Source organism: Trachymyrmex septentrionalis, unplaced genomic scaffold, assembly GCF_001594115.1.
Source record: "Trachymyrmex septentrionalis isolate Tsep2-gDNA-1 unplaced genomic scaffold, Tsep1.0 scaffold7, whole genome shotgun sequence".
NCBI lineage: Eukaryota > Metazoa > Arthropoda > Insecta > Hymenoptera > Formicidae > Trachymyrmex > Trachymyrmex septentrionalis.
Genome location: NW_017305884.1, coordinates 32529 through 54523, shown reverse-complemented (window position 1 = coordinate 54523; position 21995 = coordinate 32529). Strand labels below are relative to the sequence as shown.

General features: G+C 32.1%; 4 protein-coding genes across 6 annotated transcripts in view; 3 read left to right on the top strand and 1 right to left on the bottom strand.

The window, feature by feature from the left end:
- LOC108753529 overlaps positions 1-5982 on the bottom strand; it is a 9242-nt gene extending 3260 nt beyond the window's left edge. The window contains exon 1 of the mRNA XM_018495171.1: positions 5796-5982. The gene's annotated coding sequence lies outside the window, so the exon portion shown is untranslated. The remainder of the gene's footprint in view (positions 1-5795) is intronic.
- Positions 1-7315, top strand: part of LOC108753523 (sperm-associated antigen 6-like) — a 19060-nt gene extending 11745 nt beyond the window's left edge. Inside the window, exons 9-10 of the mRNA XM_018495159.1 lie at positions 2031-2176; positions 7153-7315. Coding sequence (XP_018350661.1) covers positions 2031-2176; positions 7153-7273 — 267 coding nt within the window. The 3' untranslated portion in view covers positions 7274-7315. The remainder of the gene's footprint in view (positions 1-2030; positions 2177-7152) is intronic.
- Positions 7316-10049: 2734 nt separating this feature from the next.
- Positions 10050-17402, top strand: LOC108753522 (chromosome-associated kinesin KIF4). 2 transcript variants are annotated; one of them, XM_018495156.1, is made up of 13 exons: positions 10050-10094; positions 10869-11094; positions 11180-11615; positions 11725-11990; positions 12106-12549; positions 12646-13030; positions 14281-14647; positions 14891-15185; positions 15293-15420; positions 15552-15692; positions 15788-15982; positions 16911-17096; positions 17215-17402. In XM_018495156.1, exons 2-13 carry the CDS (start codon positions 10869-10871, stop codon positions 17269-17271), a joined length of 3126 nt encoding a protein of 1041 aa, XP_018350658.1. In that variant the 5' UTR covers positions 10050-10094; the 3' UTR covers positions 17272-17402. The 2 variants fall into 2 exon arrangements, with proteins under 2 accessions (XP_018350658.1, XP_018350660.1); XM_018495158.1 differs by lacking the exon at positions 10050-10094 and adding an exon at positions 10531-10543.
- Positions 17403-17500: 98 nt separating this feature from the next.
- The window catches only part of LOC108753527 (monocyte to macrophage differentiation factor 2), a 6884-nt gene continuing 2389 nt past the window's right edge, over positions 17501-21995 (top strand). The window contains exons 1-3 of one of the 2 annotated variants that reach the window (XM_018495167.1): positions 17501-17845; positions 18063-18150; positions 20270-20867. In XM_018495167.1, the coding sequence (XP_018350669.1) occupies positions 20794-20867 (74 nt within the window). In that variant the 5' untranslated portion in view covers positions 17501-17845; positions 18063-18150; positions 20270-20793. Of the gene's footprint in view, positions 17846-18062; positions 18151-20269; positions 20868-21594; positions 21888-21995 lie in introns of those variants that run through there. The other variant, XM_018495168.1, reaches the window with a different exon arrangement.

Genomic DNA, 21995 nt, shown 5'->3' with positions numbered 1-21995 from the left:
AAATATATCTATTTAATATTAGCAAAAAAACGGCTTTAATATAATATAATACCTAATAATTTTTACATTTTTTTATCACAGTTACACAGATCTAGTTTGCTATATATTTTATATGCAACAAGCTTAATAATTTCCGATCCCCTCGCTCTCTTTTAAAATGAGTACTAGAAAGGGTATTCCCCGGACGCATTGAAAACCCGGCCGGACGTTCCCGAACGCTAAAAAAAGAAGAGTACATGTCCAGGGGAAAAATTCACAGATTTCTATAGCTATTTTCCTGCCATTCAAACTGACCGTTTCAGCGACAAAAAAGATCACGTGATGACTTTTGTCGTAAAACTATTGTATTTCGACATTCTTTATAAATAAATAATAATAAATATTAAGTATTTATATTAAAAAATATTAAAGGACGAAATTTTCAATTTCGAACATATTAATTTTAAAGTCGGTCAGTAGTTTAAAATTTTTATGCAAATGTGTAAATGAAGAAAAATAAAACTCTTTGTACAATATATACAATTGTATGTAATCTATAAGTAATGTAAAGTTTTTCTCTCATTGAAAAATTTACATATAAACTCTTTAAAATACTGAAAAACTTTTGTAGAACAGTGCACAATATTTCACAGAAAGTTTTATGAAACTTTGATTGGTTTTACAACAAAAGAAACATGGTATAGGGGATTGTTTTCCACAAATAAGGATAGAGCAATAAAATTGGTCAAAATGTATTTTGCGAGCGATAAAATGAGTGAAAGTATTACATTGTAAAAAATTTTGTTTTTCGTAAATAGGTAATTTTTTTTGCACAAAGGATAGCGTTCCGAAGTTTAAATTAATTTATATTAGCACGTAGCACATTAACACTAAATTATAGTGTATTTTTGTTTTTGTTTTTTTTTTAATGTGCATTCTAACTTTATTAAAAATTAGCGAAAAAATTATTTCTTGCTAAACAGCTAGAACAATAAAATCGGGATTAGAGCAATAAATTAACACAAAAAGAGCATTAAATTCTCCGTATGTCTCATGTAACTACGTTCATGTTGGCATTCTAGCTTAATAGAATAGTTAATTTTTCTATTTTAACAAAACATTTTTTTTTTCAAACAATATTAAAATATCATATTAGACCGTCATGTGAACATTAACTAAGAAATAAAGGCTAAGCCCGGATCTACAATAGGTTCATCTAAGTCTTAAGCCATAAGAAGTGGACGAATCATAGTCAATTATTCTCCTCGCATTCGACTGTAATTGAAATGATAGGTAGAATAAAGGCATAATCATAAAATCTTAATTTTAATAAAAATTAAAATAATTTGCTACTTTTTTATTATACACGTTATACTCTACAATATCAAATGAATTTATGTAATGTCTTTAAGAAGTTACATGTTACATTACTTCTCTATTATGATCAATATTATATAAAAAAGCTAATTTCCAAAAAAAGCCCTAAGTAGAATTGTACCTTTATTCCACCCATTCCCTGAATTTCTTATGGCTTAAGACTTAAAACACCTATTGTAGATCTGGACTAAGCGGTCAAGCTTGAATTTTTAGTGCTGAAACAATTCCACGTGAATTTATATCCTGCAAACTGTGTGCCAAATTTATTTTCAGATTTGAAACGCAATCTTAACAAAACTGGAATAGTAATTACTGTTCCAGTCAAATAATATTGATGCTCATAGAAATCATTACAATAATCTTTAAGTAACTTAATATAAAATCTGTAAAAACAATTTTATAGCAAAAAGTATTTTTTAAGAAAATAATTAAAATTTTTTAACGAAAATAATAAAATTAACAGAACAATAAATTTTTTCTTTGGCGACTTTTTAGCAACAAGTAAAAAGAATTAGTTAGAATTGATTCTGCTCATTTGATTCTGCTAACTCATAAAATGTTCTCAATTCATTGAACTCGACTTTTTTATTGTGAGAAACGATATAATTCTTCAATAAATAATTCAGTTATTTCCGCTTGTTCAATTTGTTAATGTTATATTTCTACGCATACAGATTTTGCCGAATGATACAAGGGCAAGAAAACTGTTCGTAACATCTGGTGGCTTGAGAAAGGTACAAGAGATTCAAGCTGAACCGGGTACTACTCTGTCGGAATATATAACAATTATTAACTGCTGTTTCCCAGAAGAGATCATCAGGTTATATTCCTTTTCTATCTTCATCGTTTAATATAAATTAGAAAAATATTCTTTTACAAAATAATTCTACCACACGCATGACCTCATTTTCACTTCTCAAAATTACTTTAATATCACAATTATCTTTGATTCTCTTGTTAAATCTATTTTGTATGTGTGAAAAATTCTCTGCAATAATTTCCATTAAAACATTGCATTAATCTTTTCGAAGGCTACAGTCGAGTCATTAATTATATATAATATTAAATGCACAGTGTACAATGATTCATGTATGGTGATAATTATATAATTTAGCTTATGGAACTCAAAAATTAATAAAGTTAGGCTTATTTGACATTTATACGCGTTTTTGGTTTTTTTTGTATAAAACAAAAGATTTGGCAGAAAAAGGCGTCGCTTTGTCCCGCGGACCGAAATATCAATCGTCAAAGTTAACGATTATTCAGATTAAAAAATCTGTCATGGCGACGAAATGTAACGACATGATAATTGTCGACTATGCATCGCGGTCGTATGTGTGTGATGTGTGATAGAAATGGGTAGTTTGTGAACAAATCTTTTACGTGAACTAGATGAACTAGTTCACAATTCTCAAATGAAGTAGGTCAAATTAAACTACTTTATCGACGAGCGACAATTGCCAAACTGGAAGCTTATAGTTCTTGGTGAACAAGTAAAACACGTGGTGAAATATACGTACACCAACTTTTTTATTTTGTATAATGTTTAAATATAAGTACGTCATTCTAAGTAAAAATAGTTTGTTGCGCACTTTTTTGCAACAATTCGTCAAAAGGCTAGATAATGGCCCTGGTCTGGATTCATGCTGACAAAGCATGAGCAAGTCTTCGTTTAACATTTGATAAACAAGAAGGATAAAATGATTTTTACGCGTTGTGAGCGTGAATAGAATCGCGGTCAATGTCATATTTCAAACAACTAGCGCAAGTTGAAGAAAAATATTCGACTGTCGTGACCGGACTCTACACAGAACATATAATAGACTCTAATTAGAGAATTTTTAGTGGGCTCGAGCCATTAACGCGTTCACAATAGCAATACATACAATGCATGTAAAAAAATTTTAGGCGAGTAGTTGCGACTAAAGTCCTAGATAAATCAAAGAAGCGACAGGTGCGATCGATAATCGAAAAATCGATAAATCGTCGCGATTCTCTTTTATAATACCATAGAGTAATCAAAATCAATTTAAACACATGTAATATAACCATCGACATATAGAATGGAACTACCGATAGCGGTGGTGGAGATAGAAACACGGGTAGAGTGAGAGGCAGATAAACGGATGAACGTTTCTCTGTTTATTAAGCCTGATTGGTTGTCGATCCAGCAGTACTGCTCCAACCAATCAGGCTTAGTAAACAGAGAAAGAATGTTCATCCATTTATTTGCCTCTCACTCTACTCGTGTTTCTATCCCCACTATCGCCATTCGCAGTCTATTCTATATTCTATATGTGAGTATTACATACATATCAAACGTCGAAGTAAGATTAGCTCTTTAGTTGAAAACTGAAATCTAAGGTATGGTCAACGCGATGTTACAAATGCTCTAAAGCGTTTTTTGGCTAGTCAATTCGTAAAATTCTTTCTTCTAATTGGCCAACCAAACGCTTCATTTATAGTGAGACTTTGATCGCAGCTTAAGCTTGGAGCCTCATACAAACAACAGCGCTTTGACACCGAACGTTGATTGGTGAAAAGCCGGTTGTGGGGATAAAATTACTCCCCCCTCCCCCGCCACATCACTCGTTTTTCACTAATCAGCGTTCGGTGTCAAAGCGTTGTTGTCCGTACGAAAACCCGGTCTACCCCATATTGAATACGATGAACGATAAACGACATTCAATGAGAGTTTTGCTTTGCGTCGTCACGTGAAAAAAGCAGAGCTTTTATTGGATATCGCTCGTCGTTCATCGCATCCAGTGTGTAATAGGCATAATTCTACTGTAGTGTATAAGAAAATGGCGCTGAATTATGTAATTTAGTTAACCAATCAGACCATTTCCTCACCTGTTGCCTCTCTGATAGATCTAGGCCTCTATTCGCGACAAACTGTTTTGGCGAACGGGTATTTTTAGTGTAGTCATGTGAACTAGTTTAAAAGTATATGCATTAATATGTACTGTAAGATGGAGTTTGTGCCGAGAACAAACAAATTTTCTTAAGATCTCACTTTTGAAATTTTTGATCGTCTGTTTCGACATAAATTCCTCTTCACAAACACATATTAATGCGTATACTTTAATCCTGGGAAAGGATTTTCGAATCTGTAAAAAAGGAAAAAAGTAATTGTTATACAAAAATTATGATTTAATCGCGGTAATACAGATGACTTTAGGATCCTTTTAAGGACCTCGACACAAAGATAGATGTAACTGAGTCTTGAAACGTGAGTCGTAGTTGTAGGTCAATTCACAATGTTTTGTCAATCTACAACTTACGTTCTATGACTCAGTTATGGTTGGTTTGTGTTTAGGCCGTAACTCGGAATTAAATCATAATCAGACATGAAAAATTATAGTCTAAATTTATTAGAAAAATGTTGGAATCAAAATTTGAAGAATTACAATCGGATGATTTTAGCAAACTTTGCATATGTAAATGTCATCTTGGAGGAATTTTTACCCAAAATTTTAACTTTTACGTTGAAAAAATTTTATACTAAAAATAGAAGGCGAGAAATTAAGGATAGAGTTCTTTATTTAAATTGTAAAGTAATAATAATATCAACTTGAACCATAGCAAATCAGTTGAATTATATTTATTAAACTTGAAATTTATAGGAACATGGGCGTGAGCGACGTAGCCATGTATATAGTTATAGCGTTTATTTAAAAGAAATTAGTTCTAAACTTCAATCCGTATAAAAAAGTAATTACTTTTAATATCATAATTCACAATCATTTATTTACAATCATATTCTGTTATATAAACAAATTCTCTGCTTTGAAAACAAAATCTTTGCTTTAAAAATACAAATGTTCTGTTTTAAAACAGAAATTCTCTGCTGTAGAAACTAAAATTATACAAGAAAATCATGTTTTTAAAGCAGAGAATTTGTTTTTAAAGCAGAGAATTTGTTCTTAAAGCAAAGAATTTGTTTTTAAAGCAGAGAATTTGTTTTTAAAGCAGAGAATTTGTATTTATAAAGCAGAGAATTTGTGTAATTAAAGCAAAAAATATTTATTCTAATCTCACTTACATGTTCCTTTAAGTTTACACCATCGATGTGACAGATATCCTAACCTGAATAGTTGTCAAGTTGAATGATTTTAATCTTGATCCGCGATGCAGAGCGACACGTTTTTTTCTGCCAAATTCTTTCGTTTTATGCAAAAATAAGCGCCGAATAAGCTCAATTTTATTGATTTTTGAGCTGTGGAAGTTACAACTGATAATTACCTAGCTCCGATTCATATTGTAAAGATTTGATTCTTACATTTTTGTACAAGAATCAAAATGAAAGTCTAATTTCTTTGAAAAAGACATGACAGATATTTATAACACACAGCAAACATTAATAAAATAAATTAAGTACTATACAAACACTACTTGCTCGTATAACCTTTTTTTTTTGTCACAATTGAGATACTTACACGGTAGGATAGGTAAAGGCAATAATTTCGTGTCTATTAAAAATCCAAGCTAATAAGCGTTATTATATCATTACGAAGCCAGTTTGTAAATAACTGTCGCGGCTCTGTTTCCTCAATGTCGTAATTTAAATCGATCGAATGATAAATGGAACACCTGCCATATTGTCACGCATGGACGGAATTCATAGACTTGCTTAAGATTCGACAGCACTGAAGCGAGTGCGTGAGATGTCATGAACCAATCAGAAGGCCGGTATTCATATAATCGGTTCTTATTTTAAGACCGCCCTTAACTGTTAATGTCTTAAGTCGTTAATGTAGCCTTCTGATTAGTTAATGACATCTTAAGACTGTATTTAAGACTGTCTTAAAAATATATGATCCGATTATGAATACTGGCCTCTAGAACTGTATCAGTATCTTAAGACACTGCTTGAGATGATCTTTCGCGTCGCGTGCTCTGACATGCTCTAAAATGTTCTTATTATAGCATTTACTCACTATAACGCGCTCGTTAAAGTGAGTACAAGCTATAACAGGAGCACATTGGAGCATGTTGGAACCAATCAAAATTCTTCTTTTTTACGGAATAGGAGGAAAGGAAAGATTCTGATTAGTTGATTTGCTTATGTGTGTGTGTATGTGTGTGTGTGCGCTATGCGTTATGCGTTATGCAAAAGTCTGTGCTGCGGCCTTTAAAGTATATCCACACAAGTTGCAGCATGTATGCATAAATAAATTATCCAATCACATTTTTCATGCGTCTTTATAGGAGAAATGCGATTGGATAATTTTCTTTATGCATATGTTTATGCGGCTAGGCAAGTTTGTGAGATATAAATAGCAGCGAGTGCTTACTCAACAGTTAAGTTTGCTGAACACAGCCTATGACAATCTTCAATATAAATTTTGAATTTATTGATTATTATTGTTTAATTTATTATAATTTTTAATTACTTGTTGTGTTCAACTTTTTATATTAATTTTATAGTACTTTGATTAATCGTTTAGGTATTCTACCAGATATTAAGGTGTTTTATTAATTTTACTCATGGTACTTCTCTCATTTATTATCTTCTTCATGACTAACTACTTCGTGACATAGACACTTTTGTATAATCTTAATAATTTATTGGCTTACTGTATTGCGAGATCATTAATTTGTAAATTTAGTGATACACTGAAGAAGACCAAAAGCTCGCGAGAGCCGAAATGTCTGTTTAGAATTACTAAAGTACAAACAAATTTTTATATACATCGGTCAACCAGTGTTGGTTCTGATTGAACCTTAAACCTTAAACCTCTCAATATTTTCTTTAAAGACGATAGCTGAAAAAATTTTTTTAATTTGTTTCAGATATTATTCACCTGGTTATCCAGACAGCCTTCTAGAAGCTGTAGAGCAATACCAGCCGAAACATCTTTTCGTTTTCCAGCATAAATCATCGTCTGATATTACAGAGGCGAGCTTGTACTAACAATGAGAAATAATTATAAATTATAATTGTTTCTATCTTTATTGTATTCTGCTTGCATAATAATATAAGAAATATTTATGAATATGTTTTATAGTAAAAAATCTTGCACTCTCATCATACAACAGTTTAATAAATTTTAAATCTACATTAATAATTTTACCATCTAGATGACTTTAACTATGTGATTTAATAACACAGACAATTGCATTTTTTTTTAATAAAAAAGATAGCAGAGTGTTATATTCAAATTCCAGGAGTCTTTATTGTAAGAAATTTACTAGATATAACACAACAGAACTACCAATAGCATTAGGGCTGTGTGGCTTAGTGGCAGAGAGAAAGTCTATCAACTCGGAAGAGAGACCAGGTCTGGGATCGAGACGAGGAGCGTCCTGATAGTTTTCTCTGTTGTCATGAATTGTTTATATTACTTTGTTGGAATGGGCATGGCAGGACATTTCAGAAATTGTAATGGCCGCAGCACAGACTCGCATAACGCATAATGCATAGTGCATAAGGGAATCAACCAATCGAAATTCTTTTTTTCTATGGAATGGCAGGAAAGAAAAGATTCTAATTAGTTGATTCGCTTATGTACTATGCGTTATGCAAAAGTCTGTGCTGCGGCCTTAATAATGGATCAATGGCTGCATTTAGCAAAAAAAATTAATCAGTTAGGATGCCGTCCCATGATGCGTACGCGATTATTGTGTCTCTAACGTCCTATGGTGCGATTCGTGCGTAAGCGGATTAGAGGATCGCCAATCCGCTTACGTGCGATCCGCATAGGACATGGGCCATAGGGTTACTGCACACAAAATTCCGCAACAGTAAAGTCGAGAGCATATAGAAACACATAAAGCCGTAAGACGTAATTAGTAAGAAAATCGTAATTAGATTCGCTACTGGCCTTTCCGTCTCTATTGTCATTGGCCAATTCGCTTACTGCTTACGTGTTACGGCCTTTTTGTATGTGCCATGGGCTTAACCATGAGATGTAAACTTAAGCCGATGAGCCAATCAGGCTATTGCTTTAGATCTACGTAATCTAACGGAAATGGAAATAACAATAAACTTATCCATATCCTCGCAATAAGATGAATTTCAATTGATTGAAACTTGTCTTATAGATAAATTTACTGCTATTTCTATTTCCGTTAGAGTACATAGATCTAAAACTAAAGCGGTATTCTAATTATTAGGCTCATTAGCTTAAGTTCACGTCTTAAGGTTACTATTACAAAAATTTTGTCTGCGGCAGCCCTTACTCTATGCATGATTTATTTCTAATGCTACGTTCCAAAACTTCTTCACTGAGAAAGATTTTACTCTATATGCTATAGTATACATTATGTGTACTATATATTTTGAGTAAAATTTAGTCTAGGGATATAAGTCCAGATTTACAATAGGTGTTTTATATATAGCCTTAAAATACATTTTCACGTGCTATTAAAATAAGCAATTGGAGCGACAGATTAGTCACTTATTATCTAGTGGCTACAATTTTGTAGTTTAAACAATTTCAACTACAAAAATCAAACGCTCAAACACTATTGACAGTGTTGATATACTATATCGACCGTGTAGATTACCGTTGACTGCGATATACATAATTTAATTTATTCTTTTTTTTTATTGTTGATCCAGATAGAGAATTTGATGCAACCAGAATAATTTTATAACTATTTAATTTAGCGTATTAATATCGTAAATAATCTATAAAAAATACAAACAACATATTAAATCATTCAAATGTCAAATTTAACACTTTTTGCTCTTTTTGTAATGTATAAAATTATCGCTCCAGGCTACGTTCCAAAACTTCCTTTCTGAAGAAAATTTTACTTGAAATATATATTGTAGTATACGTAAACATATACTATAACATATAGAGTAAAGTTTTTCTCGAAGAGAAAGTTTTGAAACGTAGCTCTAATAGTTTTGCAACAAAAGTCATCACGTGATCTTTTTTGTCGCTAAAACGGCCAGTTTAAGCAACTCATGAAAATGCATCTTTAAGCCGTAAGAAATTGGCCTGGAAATTTTCCACCGAACCGGATCAAAATGTAAGAACCAACCAACTACAGTCGAGCATTCCTCTGTTACAATCAAACGACAGAGGAATGCTCGACTGTAGTTGGTTGATTCTTACATTTTCCGATTTAAATTTTCGGAAACTAGGCCATTGACCAACTGCGATCGAATAATTGGTGCTGCAAGGAGAATAATTGGCTGTGATTCGTTTATCCTTAAGGCTTAAAAATCTATTGTAGATCGGGCTAAAAGTATTGGCTCGATAACTCATGCACAATCAAAGTTTCTAGGCTACGTTCCAGAACTTCCTCTTCGAAGATTTTACTTTATATGCTATAGTATACGTAACGTGTACTATATATTTCGAGTAAAGAGACATAGTTTTGGAATGTAACCCTAGAATATATATTTTCCAATCAGAGAATTTCAAATGTCGGATTGGTGCAAACTCTCCCTTCCCTTACTCCCTGCCCCTCTTTTTTCGTTGCATTGAATAAATTCAAACCATTTGAAATTTAACGTTCTTCTGTAATGTCGATACTGTGTGTTGTCAATAATTTAGAGTCGGGAGTCTTTTGTTACGTACATATGCGTAATATTTGACTGTACTTTTATTGGAAGGTGCTGGAAGATAGGTTGGCGTAACCAGGCATAATTAAAAGAAGAAGCGTGCATATGAAATTTTTCGTGATTCATGAGTCGTGTTCTTTAATAATTTTCTTAGAATATATTTGTGGAATTACATTCCATGTGGTGAGTTTCTGATCGAGAGATTGTATAAACGGTAAGTACGATTTTTTTATAATCTTGTAAAAGTAAATACTTTGACATCTGTCGAATGATATAGCAAAACTTATGCGATTCTCGTTTTAAAAAGAATATAAGAATAAATGTGTGTTATAAATTTTTTTTTCTTGTTGATATGGTTTATTTTTATTTAATGTTTATTTTTTTATTTAATGAAAAAGTCATCGTATTGACTGAATTCTTCCATTTGAGACTTACTTAGAAACATTGAAAGTTGCACATCAGTCAGGCAAGGCGTTATGAACGTGTTTTAGACAAATATTTGATATTGGAATTTTGTAACAAAATGTGTAAATGCCTTTATTTTTTAGATATCACTGGCTTGATGTTTATCACTGGTTGATGTTTAGAAGCTTTGAACTTGTTCTACGAGTTACAACATATATTCTTGATTTTGTTTAATTTTTGATATTACTTTCAATAATTGTATGTATTTATTTTAAACTTTCATGTTGAATTGAACTTTCATGTTTGATTCTTATGTATTGAATAAATACGTATATATTTGTATTGTGTATATTGCCTCGATATTTGATAATTCAAAAATTTAAGAAACATATAAAACTTAATTGTGTTAACTCAAATAAATTATGCTTACTACATATGTAGTATTAAAGTATGAATTATGTATCTCTCAAGAAATATTGTTAAATATTCAATAATAATGTGATAGGTGCATTTATGTTATAATGCCTTTATGATGTGTTCTCAATATATTTAATACATATTTAATGTAACATTGTTATTGCAGATGTGTGAAAGTACAGTTAGCGTTGCTCTACGTATTCGTCCATTAGTAGACAATGAGCTTGAAAAAGGATGTCAAATATGTTTAGATGCTATACCTGGAGAACCACAAGTTCGTATATGCAATACTGACAAAGCGTTCACATACAATTATGTGTTTCCTCCTCACATTGGACAGGAAGATTTTTATAACACAGCAATTAAACGACTCATAGATAATACCTTTCAAGGTAAATATTTCATATTTTTTTCAAGTCTTTTTAGATACAATATTGCATTTGCATTATATTAAAGATAAATAATAATCTTTTGTAGGCTATAACGTTACAATATTAGCATATGGACAGACTGGAAGTGGCAAAACCCATTCCATGGGTACCAATTATACAGGTGTAGGAGAGAGGGGCATTATACCAAGAGTTATATATGATATATTTGAAATAATTAAATCCAAGGAAGATTGGAGTTTCAAAGTAGCAGTCTCATTCATGGAATTGTATCAAGAACAATTGTATGATCTTCTGTCTGATAAGCAAAGAAGCCAATCCGTTGTAGATATTAGAGAGGATGGTAAAAACATAAAAATTGTCGGTGTAACCGAAAAACAAGTTGAAGATGCTCAAGAGACATTAGAGTATTTGGCTCAAGGTTCTCTGGGTCGTGTAACGGGTGCAACTGCAATGAATGCACATAGCAGTCGTAGTCATGCTATATTTACGTTATGTATACATCAGCAAAAGAAAGATGATCCGTGAGTAATTGTTGGTTTCTAATTCCTACTATTGTTTTTTATTCTATCATTCTATTTAGCTTGCGACACTAAACGTGTGAGAATGGAAATAATTAGACTTTTCAAGCAGGAATACAGCGACAGTGGCGAAATTTCATTTGGTTGATTTAGCGGGTTCCGAACGTAGTAAAAAAACTCAAGCAACTGGGGAACGGTTTAAAGAAGGTGTGAACATAAACAAGGGATTGTTGGCTTTGGGCAATGTTATTTCACAACTCGGTGATGGTGCCTCTGGAACATATATTGGATACAGAGACAGTAAACTTACAAGATTGTTGCAAGATTCCTTGGGTGGTAATTCCATGACTCTTATGGTTGCCTGTGTCAGTCCTGCTGGTTGGTATTCGCACACTCTTATTCTCTTATATGCCTTCGTCTGTCCAATTAACTGTGTCTACTTGTATTCTAACATAATTCAACATCTATCAAGTTATGAAAACTCTATTTGCAGATTATAACTTGGATGAAACTCTTAGTACATTGAGATATGCGGATCGCGCACGCAAGATAAAGAATAAGCCAATTGTGAATCAAGATTCGAAAATAGCAGAGATCAATCGGTTGAACAAATTAATTCAAGAACTGCGGCTGACTCTTGCGAATCAAGAACTTGGCATAACAACATGCCCGAAGGAACACGAGGCACTCGAGGAGAAATATAGTGTATTACAACAAAAATTTAGAGATATGACGGAAAAATTGAATTCGAATTTAGGAGAAATCGTAGTTATGCACGAACGAGCAGAGATGGCCGAACAGGCTCGGGAAAAAATCAGATTTGCTATATCATTATTACTTGATGAATTCAAGCAAGTTTTACAAGATTTCGATTCTTGTCCTGAAATCGACGATGAAAAACGAAATAAATTAAAAGCGATATATGAAAAGATGTTAGGTGAGTTTTTCTGTGTGTGAACATTGCATTAATTATTTTTTTATAAACTATAAATTTTGATGAATCTTTAACTTGATGTTCATTTTATACGCATAGATATCCAAAATAATGAGAAGAAAGCATCCGAAGAACTTATAAATCATGAAATATCCAATTCCAAACATTGTGTCATACACATGGAAGAAGATATAGAATGTGTACGTACAGAAGAATTAAACAATATGGAGGATAATTTGGATTATTTTGATAAAAAGGAAGAAGAACACACACTACGGCAAGCGGAAAGAAATAATGAGGTCCAAACTATTAATAAGGAGTTGGCACTCAAAGAAAGCCTCGTGTCGGAATTGTTAAAAAATGTTACGCAAGAAACCGCTGAAAGCCGTAGGAATGTCATGGAAATGGAACAAGAAATCAAACGGCTACATGCGGAAAAAGAGGAACATTTACAAGCAGTTTATGCTCACAATGTCAGTTCTAAGTAAGTCATTTTAGAATTGCCGCCTAGCTTCTCTATTTATCTTTTTAGTAAGTTTAGTTTTTACAAATACAAGATTATGCCTCAGTTCCACGTAAAATATGAATCGTGCTATATGTGAGAGGGATTGAACCCAAGATCTGCCTACTAAAAGTCGACTATTCTCGTAATTGAGTCATGCATCGTTACATATGATTGATACAATTTGGTCTTAAGACCTGTACTCTTAATTATGTAACTTTTATAATAATGACAGTATCAGCTTTTTTTTATTATAAATTCTTGGCTTTTATATATATATATATAATGTCCACGCTATGTAACGATAATGTTATGTGTTCGCGCGCGCGTGCGTGCGTGTGTATATGTAAGGGTATCCCAGAATGACCGTCAAATATTTCGTGCGCAGGTAGAGCAGATTAAACTGAGTCGAAAAGTTTTGTATCATTTTGCAATAGTTAACAAGATATCAATTAACTAAAAATCACCGAATATTTTTTAAAATAATTTTTTACTCGAGTACTATCAACTTTACAGAGAAACGGTAAGAGACAACAATTGTTTATTTTCTTATAGAACTCTAATATTTTCAGAATTTTTTATCAACTTTTTAGTATTGCATTTTCTTATTGACACATATTTTTATTAACATAAGAAAATGCGATTCTAACAAATTCTGAAAAAATTCTCAGAACAAAAATTATTTATTTTCTTCTCAGAACTTTATGAGAAGAAAATAAATAATTATTGTCTTTTGTTATTTTTTTGTAAAGTTGATAGTATTTGAATAAAAAATTATTAAAGACTGACTAATATTCGGCGATTTTTAGTAATTGCTATCTTGTTAACTATTGCCAAAATTGCAAACTGATAGAGGACTTTTCGACTTAGTTTAATCCGCTCTACCTGTACACAAAATATTTGACAGTCATTCTGAGATACATCCTGCATATAACGATAATGTAACGATACTGTCGTTAAGAATTATAAAGAATATGGGTTCTAATCGATAAGTATACTATTAAATTTGTAGCCTTTTGTTCTGAACTCTAAATTGTGACGCGACTTTTTTCTAGATTTTTCTAAGAAATCTTTTACGTTAAGGTGTAAACTTTAAGTAAGCTAATCAAATCAACGATAAAGTTTACAGCTTAGGATTAATTAACGTCTTACAGCTTAGAGCTTAAGAAAAGACTTATTATATCTATTGTAGACAGAATTTAATACTTTATTTAAATGCTCTTTGTGCGCAGATTGGCTGAGACGCGTCGTAAAAGAGTACAAGAACTGGAAAAAAAGATAGCGGAATTGACACGTAGATGCATGGAACAGAATAAGATAATCAAAGCGAAAGAGAAACAGGATCAAAGAATTAAAACTCTCTCCAGTGAGATACAATCGTTAAAAGAAACTCGAGTCAAGCTTATCAGACAGATGCGCAACGATGCAAATAATTTTACAAAGTGGAAACAATCCAAGGAAAAGGAAATTATTAAATTAAGAACGCAAGATCGTAAACGTACTTACGAAATGCTTCGCATGAAAATACAACATAATAAACAGGAGAATGTTTTTAAAAGGAAAATGGAGGAAGCTTTTGCAGTTAACAAAAGATTAAAGGTACGTTTCTTTGCCGACAATAGATGCGTTCCGTTTGTAAGCATTATTTTATTCTTGTTGTTTATTAAATGTTAAACAAGGACAAATAATGCTTACAAGTGCTGTAGATTTCGCGAAATAGAACGCACCTATAATCTATTCTGTCTATTATTCTGTCTATCTGATATGCTTATTACATGTTGGCATTTCATAATGGCATTTCTGCTATGCAACCTATTAAGCTGAGTGATTTATGTATGGCAGGGTGCTTTGGAGATGCAGAAAAAGGCGATGCAACGACAAGAAAAGAAGGCCAATAGCAAAGAAGAGATAAAAACTTGGATTGCTCAAGAAATGGAAGTATTAATGGCCACCGTAGAAGCAGATTATTCTCTTGAAAAACTGATGCAAGATAGAGCTTCATTGGTATATCAATTGGAGCAACTTAAAAAAAATAACGATTCGGATGAAAAGGAGCTTGCAACTGTTACTGAATTCATAGAATTGCGCAACATACAAATTGCAGATCTACAACAAAAGATTCTTGAGTCAGATCAGGGTAAGATCTCTGTTAAGTTGATTTAAATAATTTTATTGAGCGAGGAGCATTGAGAGTCACTTTACTAGCAAGTGTAGTAATTCGTCAATAAATTTATTTTTCTTTAGAAACTAGAACAAATACTCGATGGAATATGATACGTACAATAATGGACGCAAAAGTAGCACTTGAAACAGCATTTCACGTAGTTACACAAGACAGGAAGCAACAATGTTACAAATATAACGAATTGAAAGTTAGTATATAGAGAAATATTGCATGTTTATATGTATAATGTGCGTGTTTATACATATTATAATATATACTATGTGGATATACATATAATATGCTCTCAAGTCAATTATATAAAGATAACTGATATTTTAGGAAAAGTATCAGAATCTAGAAGCACGACTAGAAGAGTATGTAAAACAGGAGAGAGTAAATAAAATATCTTGTTCGCAAGATTCATCTGATACATTTTCTAGCGATACTGACAAATCTTTGATAAAATCTGTAAAGAGACAGGTATTAATTAATTTTATGAAACGTTTATAAAAAAAATAAACATACTCTGTGTCCTTACTCAGAAAAAAGAATAAAATTATTATTATGCGCTTTAGGTTTCGACAGAGAATTTAAATGGAAATAAAAAATTATCGTCCAAGAAAAGAAAGATGGAAAGTAAAATAAAAGAAGAAATAGTCGATGAGAATGCTTATCTATCGTACGATGACAGTTCAATGACGGAGGACGATGTCGATAAAGATCCAGATTGGAAAAAAACGCCGCTTTATAGTCGAATACAAAAATTACAGGTAAATTTGTGTTGTAGAAACTATCTTAATTACGACAAATGTCATATACCTTATCGATACTTGTTTATTTCTGTCATACAGTTTTTGTTATTAACGAGGGGACCTCGCAATGTGTTAAATTCTGATTTTAATGAAACTTTGTACACACATAGATTACATAAAAAGATGAATTAAAAAAAGATCAGTTGCGAAGGAAAAGTGATTTTAAGGGATGAAATCACCTTATAGGTAAATGCAGGTTTTAGCTTTTTTTATGATATCTTGAAGACTACTCCGGAGATGAAACAATATTTTCTAAACAATGGTTCACAAATTTTTCAAAACAATGGTTTCAAAACATGGTTTCTGTAATAATTTTAATTATCTTTATTTACTCACATCAATAATGTTTTTAAAAAATAATTAAACAAATAAGGGATGATTTCACCCCTTAGGGACTCTGCGCAATCAAAGGAATAGAGAATAAGAATTTTAACCACTCGGAAACCATGCACTGTGGAATACACAGTTTCTGACAAGTTGAAATTCTTAGAGCGTGTTAGAGATTTATTGATTCGACCCGACTCCGAGTTAATAGTCTGTTCTATTCAGCTGCAAAAGAAGAGCTAAATTGTGCAAGAAATGCAATTGAAAAGAACAGTGTCAACTTGAAGTCAGTAAATACGAATACGCTATTAGTTCTTGTCCCTGTTCTTATTTCTTGTGCGTTAGTCCCTTAAAAAACTGTTTTTCTGCTGCAACTGATATTTTCTAAATTTATCTTTTTATATAATCAATATGTATATATAAAAAAAATTTCATCAAAATCAGAATTTAACACGAGAGTCCTTTGTTATATGTACAAAAAAGTCTAAAATGTACAAAAACTATATAATCTGTACAATTGCGTGAAATTATTGGAATTTCAATAATTATTTTCTTTATTTAGAATAAATCGAAATTCTCAATTCAACGACTGACCTTTAATAAGATAGAACCTGATAATGAGAATTCGATAAAATGTGCTTGTAAAACAAAATGTGCTACGCGAGTATGTACGTGTCGTAAGAATGGCGTTACCTGCAACAACTGTAATTGTGACTCGGAACAATGTCAAAATAGAAACATAGAGAATGTAAGTGTCATATTATATTACATTATGTTTAGATACATATCATATGTGTATCTAGATATTATATTAATTAGTATATATACGTTTAGTGTATGCTATAAATTTTTCTTTTTCTTTCCAGTTGCGTACTACGCTGTTTTCAGATGTTGCAATGTCAGATAAAGTGAGATGTGATTAGAAAAGAAGATGAATCATTTTTTTTCAATTGTGCATGAAAAGTACATTTACTTCACAGTATCATGCTCAATCTAAATATTGTATATATATATATTCTAATTTTTCGTATCACAAATATTTATTTCACTTTTCATATTTTGACATAAACTAAACATGATAATTTCAGATATAGGAAGACTCATTTGTTAGAAGAATCCTGTTTAGCTTACAATTCTGATTGCACACACTACTCATATCAGCTGATGCTTAGTAATTTTTCATTGCTTTATCAATGAGAATATTTTATTTTTAAATTGACCAATTAGCGATACATATGTGCAACATACGATGTGTGCAATCGGAGCTTAAAACATACATACTGGAAAGACCATAGGTGACTGTCGATGACGTCAACATCTATCTGTCCTTGTGTGAATGTTTCACCATGATGTGCATACGTCGATTATGAATATCTATATGTGCATACGTACAAATTTCAAAGCTCGCGTAACGAAAGCATACAAGATTATTAAAAAATAGGATTGCGTTATACATCTCAAAATATCAACGAAGCAAAATAAAATATCTCTTCATGCGTGAGTATAGCCTTACTTTGTAGATAATTTTAAGTCATGTGCTTTAAGGTTATGTATTGAATTAATTTAAATAGTATAAATATATAAAATATGTAAAATATATTTTAAATGTATAGTTATAATCAACACCGATGACAATTTAATAGCTGGGAACATTCTTTTCTATCGTTTTCAAATTTCAAATAAGATTTTAATAACTATTCTATATTTTTTCAAGTTCGAATTACGCGGTATCATCATGCGCAAGCGCACAGCATTCAGACAAGGATAGATGTTGGAGATACTTATTACATTGGTTACATACGGTATGGCTCTTTCAGTATGTATGTTCTAAGAATTGGAGTTTTTTCCACTTACATTTTACGTTCCGTACAATAATATCGGTTAATCTTAAATCGCGTAATATTGTGCATCAATATCCAATTACCAATTTTATAATCAAATTTATCACACAAATCGAGCAATCATAAAGAAAATTGTCCAATAGTCGATTATTTTTCTCATATTCGACTGTGATTAGTAAATTTTTTACAACTTAAGCCTCTTATGACCGCTACGACTTTTATTGTAGACCTCACATAAGTCTTAAACTATAAGAAATGGACGAATTATAGTCAGTTATTTTTCTCGCAGTCAATTATAAATTGTAGTCAATTATTTTCTGTAAAGCTGGATTTACAATAGATTTTTAAGCCTTAAGTCATAAGAAATGAACAAATCACAACTGATTATTCTTTTCGCATTCGACTGTAGTTTGTCAATTTCTTACGGCTTGAGGCTTAAAACACCTATTATAGATCCGAACTAAGAGTGCGATTACATACAATATAACGCGGTATGTGGTACAGAAACTAACTAATTATAGGAACCGCGCAAATCGTGCCGCTTGCTTCTTTTCTTCTCTATTACATGAAACGGGACGGACTAATGACAAGTAAATTTTAATATGAATTTTTAAAAATATATTAAGGCCCAGTTGCATCAATGTCACTTTGACTTTAAGCGAGACTTAAAACTATCTGTCTCGTTTTAAAGCCAAAAAGAGATAAGAAGGGTTTTAAGCCTCACTTAAAATCAAAGTAACGTTGATGCAATCGGGCCTAACTTATTTTTATGCACATTTTATCAACATTCTTATTTTTTCAACAAATTTACTTAATAATTGCATTTAAATCAATTCTATTAAAAAGTGCTTAATAATGTGAATTTGTCACTGGCCCATGCTGCTTATCGCGTTACATGTACGGCTGCGTTTGTATTCCCACCTGGGTGCTCCCCGGATGTCATATCATTTTTGTTATTTACCGATCGTTAAACAAGGATGGCATGAGGAGCATGGATGGGAATCCGAACGCAGCTTAATAGAGGAGAACAGAAGCAAGCGGCACGGTTTGTACGATTCTTATATATAGCTATCTAGTTAGTTTCTGTACCACGTACCGCACTACATGTAATCGCATCTTTCGCAAGTATAAACGCTCCCTAACTTGCGTCAGCCAATCAAATTGTCTCAATTATTATAACATATAATAGTTGATACGATTTGATTGGTTGATGCAAGTTACGTCGCATGGGAAACATAAAGCGGGGAGCACAGACTTTTGCATAACGCATAAAACATGAGACATAAGAAAATTAACCAATCGGAGTCCTTTATTTCGTAGAAAGGAAGGAAATAAAGGACTTTGATTGGTTAATTTTCTTATGCATTCTGTGTTATGCGTTATGTAAGAATCTATGTTTTATGCCGTTCAAGGGGCTCCGCACAATAAAAGGTACAGAGAACGGAGAACATGATGCATTAAGCACTTTATGCGTTTAAGCACTTTAGCTCGGAACGCACTTCTAGAGTTTTAGATTTATAAGAGAACTGTGACTGGTTAAATATTCCAATTGGTGATTACAATCTCGTTACTTAGCAGTAAATTATGATTTCTGTATATTAAAAATGGCTGCTTAATGGATGATTGGTGGATTGTATAGTCCATCTTGCAAACGACATTATTTTTAATACTTCTAGTACATTTTAGTACTTTTGCGATATTGACATAAGTCATACTTTTCTGATAAATTTAGGAGTGTGGTTCATTTAATGCTATAAATGTTTTAAAGCTTTTGTTTGACCAATCCGAAAAAAGAATTTTATTAATGGACCAATCAAAAAAGAGTATATTAATTGTCCACATTTTTAATTGGTTAATTAAAAATAATAGAATCTTATTGGTAAAGCAGTTAAAAGTTATTAGGAATTGGTTGATATGAATGGTGTGCAATTGAACTGTGTGCAAATGCGCCGCTCCAATAAAAAAATACTTCGAAACATTTGTAGCATCAAGTGAACTGTAGCCTAGGGCCTGTATTCAGAATAACTTATACCGATATTAGCGCACTAACATGCTATAATTTACGTTACGCATACTATAGAATTTTAGATATAAAAGCGCGTTCTGAACACGGGCCTAGAGCTTTAGTGGAAAGCGCCTGCGCCTGCATTCGTCCGCCCTTGTCTTCGCTCTCGCCCTGGCCCATAATTCGCGAAGCCGAAGTAGTCCAGGTCATTAAATATTATCAGTAATCAGTATTGCCTAGTGTTGTCGCTTGTCAGACGTGTTTGCCGTCCTTAGTTTGATGGCTTTCTTCAGAGCGACTGACCGTTAAGCAACAAAACTAGCTTGTTCCGAAATAGAAGACAAATTGACGTATGATCACGTACGGTACGCGGTGAACGATCAGAGAGAACTCCACTTGCTATGTCGAACATAAATTGTTACGAGTCTATCAATATGCGATGGAAGACGCAGCTTGCTCGGCAGCTGTTACGCCGCCGTTAATCATATTTACCACATCATCCATAAAAAATCCGTCATTGGAGGCTCTGATCTGTCAAGATAAACAAGGATCGACAAATATTCTACTGTCATAGTCGAAATTTTACACTACCTAACGTCATGGATGGTACCTGCCTTCATCAAGTCATCACAGCACCCATAAAAAATTTCCTGCAATTGCAACGAATCAAAGAGTAAGATGTGAATATAGATTGTATTATAGATTGTACAATTCAATAATATTGTGTATGTGAGAATGTTATAAAGCCAATGTTTTTTAAAATGTCATTCTGACGAGCTTGTTTAAATATAATCAGTATGTGCCTATTTCTATATAATTTTTTTAAATTTAATTCGAGTAAATAATAAAAAAATTAAGTCTCCTTGCTAATAAAAAATTAAGACTCCTAATCTCCCCTAATGTTTGCTAACTCATTATTTTATTTAGATAATCCGCTCTGTTCTGATTTAATCTTTATTCTTATAGTTTTGCATTTTTGCATCCTTGGAATTCAGCTGGACATTTGGCATGTAGCATCTATTTATATGCAAAATAATTTATATCTATAATGCATGAATTGATGAGTAAATATATTATCAAATCGGTTATACATTAGGTATTGATTGGGTATCTCGTATATAAGAAATCTGACAATTGGTTGGTGCTGTTATTGTAATATTATTAATCAAAGTTGTGAGTGTGATACTTTACTAGCTAAGTTTTGTCAAGTCCCAGTTACGGTACGGTTAGTAAACAGTAGCTGATAAATTTAATTTTGTAATGTTATACGCATGTTTTGCCATAGCTACACTAGTTGAGAGTTCAAGTCTTTACTATATAGGATAGATGAGTCTACAAAAAGAAATAACAAGTTATATTTTACAATATGTTAAAGAAAAATATCAGATATATTTCAATATTATGTAATTATGTGTCCATTATTATCTAGTCAAAAACAATTACATTCAGTTTTTCTATTATCTTGCAATTATATTGTGTTACTTGAGCTCGAAAGTGATTATGCATGTAGCAAAATCTTAAGACAGTGTACAAATTTTAACAGAATGCACTAGCACCGCTTGTAGGATAATACAAGATCAAAGTATCTTCTGGCGATATACTCTAAGGACCATTCTACCAAAATGGACACACGAAAAGAAATTCTATGCTGTAGCGTGGATTACACTTTCCTCTTCTTAAAGTAGTTGAACAAGCAAGTATCTTAGTTGTGATATAACGAGTACAAAGTACATGTACAACATGGAAAAGCATATATGCATATTACAATACACATGATATATATATATATATATATATATAT

What these genes read in the sequence shown, in the direction of transcription:
- LOC108753522 (XM_018495156.1), top strand. Translation starts at nt 10,869, where the DNA reads ATGTGTGAAAGTACAGTTAGCGTTGCTCTACGTATTCGTCCATTAGTA. An exon ending in CATAGATAATACCTTTCAAG is followed by an intron (nt 11,095 to 11,179) that starts GTAAATATTTCA and finishes AATCTTTTGTAG; the next exon opens with GCTATAACGTTACAATATTA. An exon ending in TGCCTGTGTCAGTCCTGCTG is followed by an intron (nt 11,991 to 12,105) that starts GTTGGTATTCGC and finishes CTCTATTTGCAG; the next exon opens with ATTATAACTTGGATGAAACT.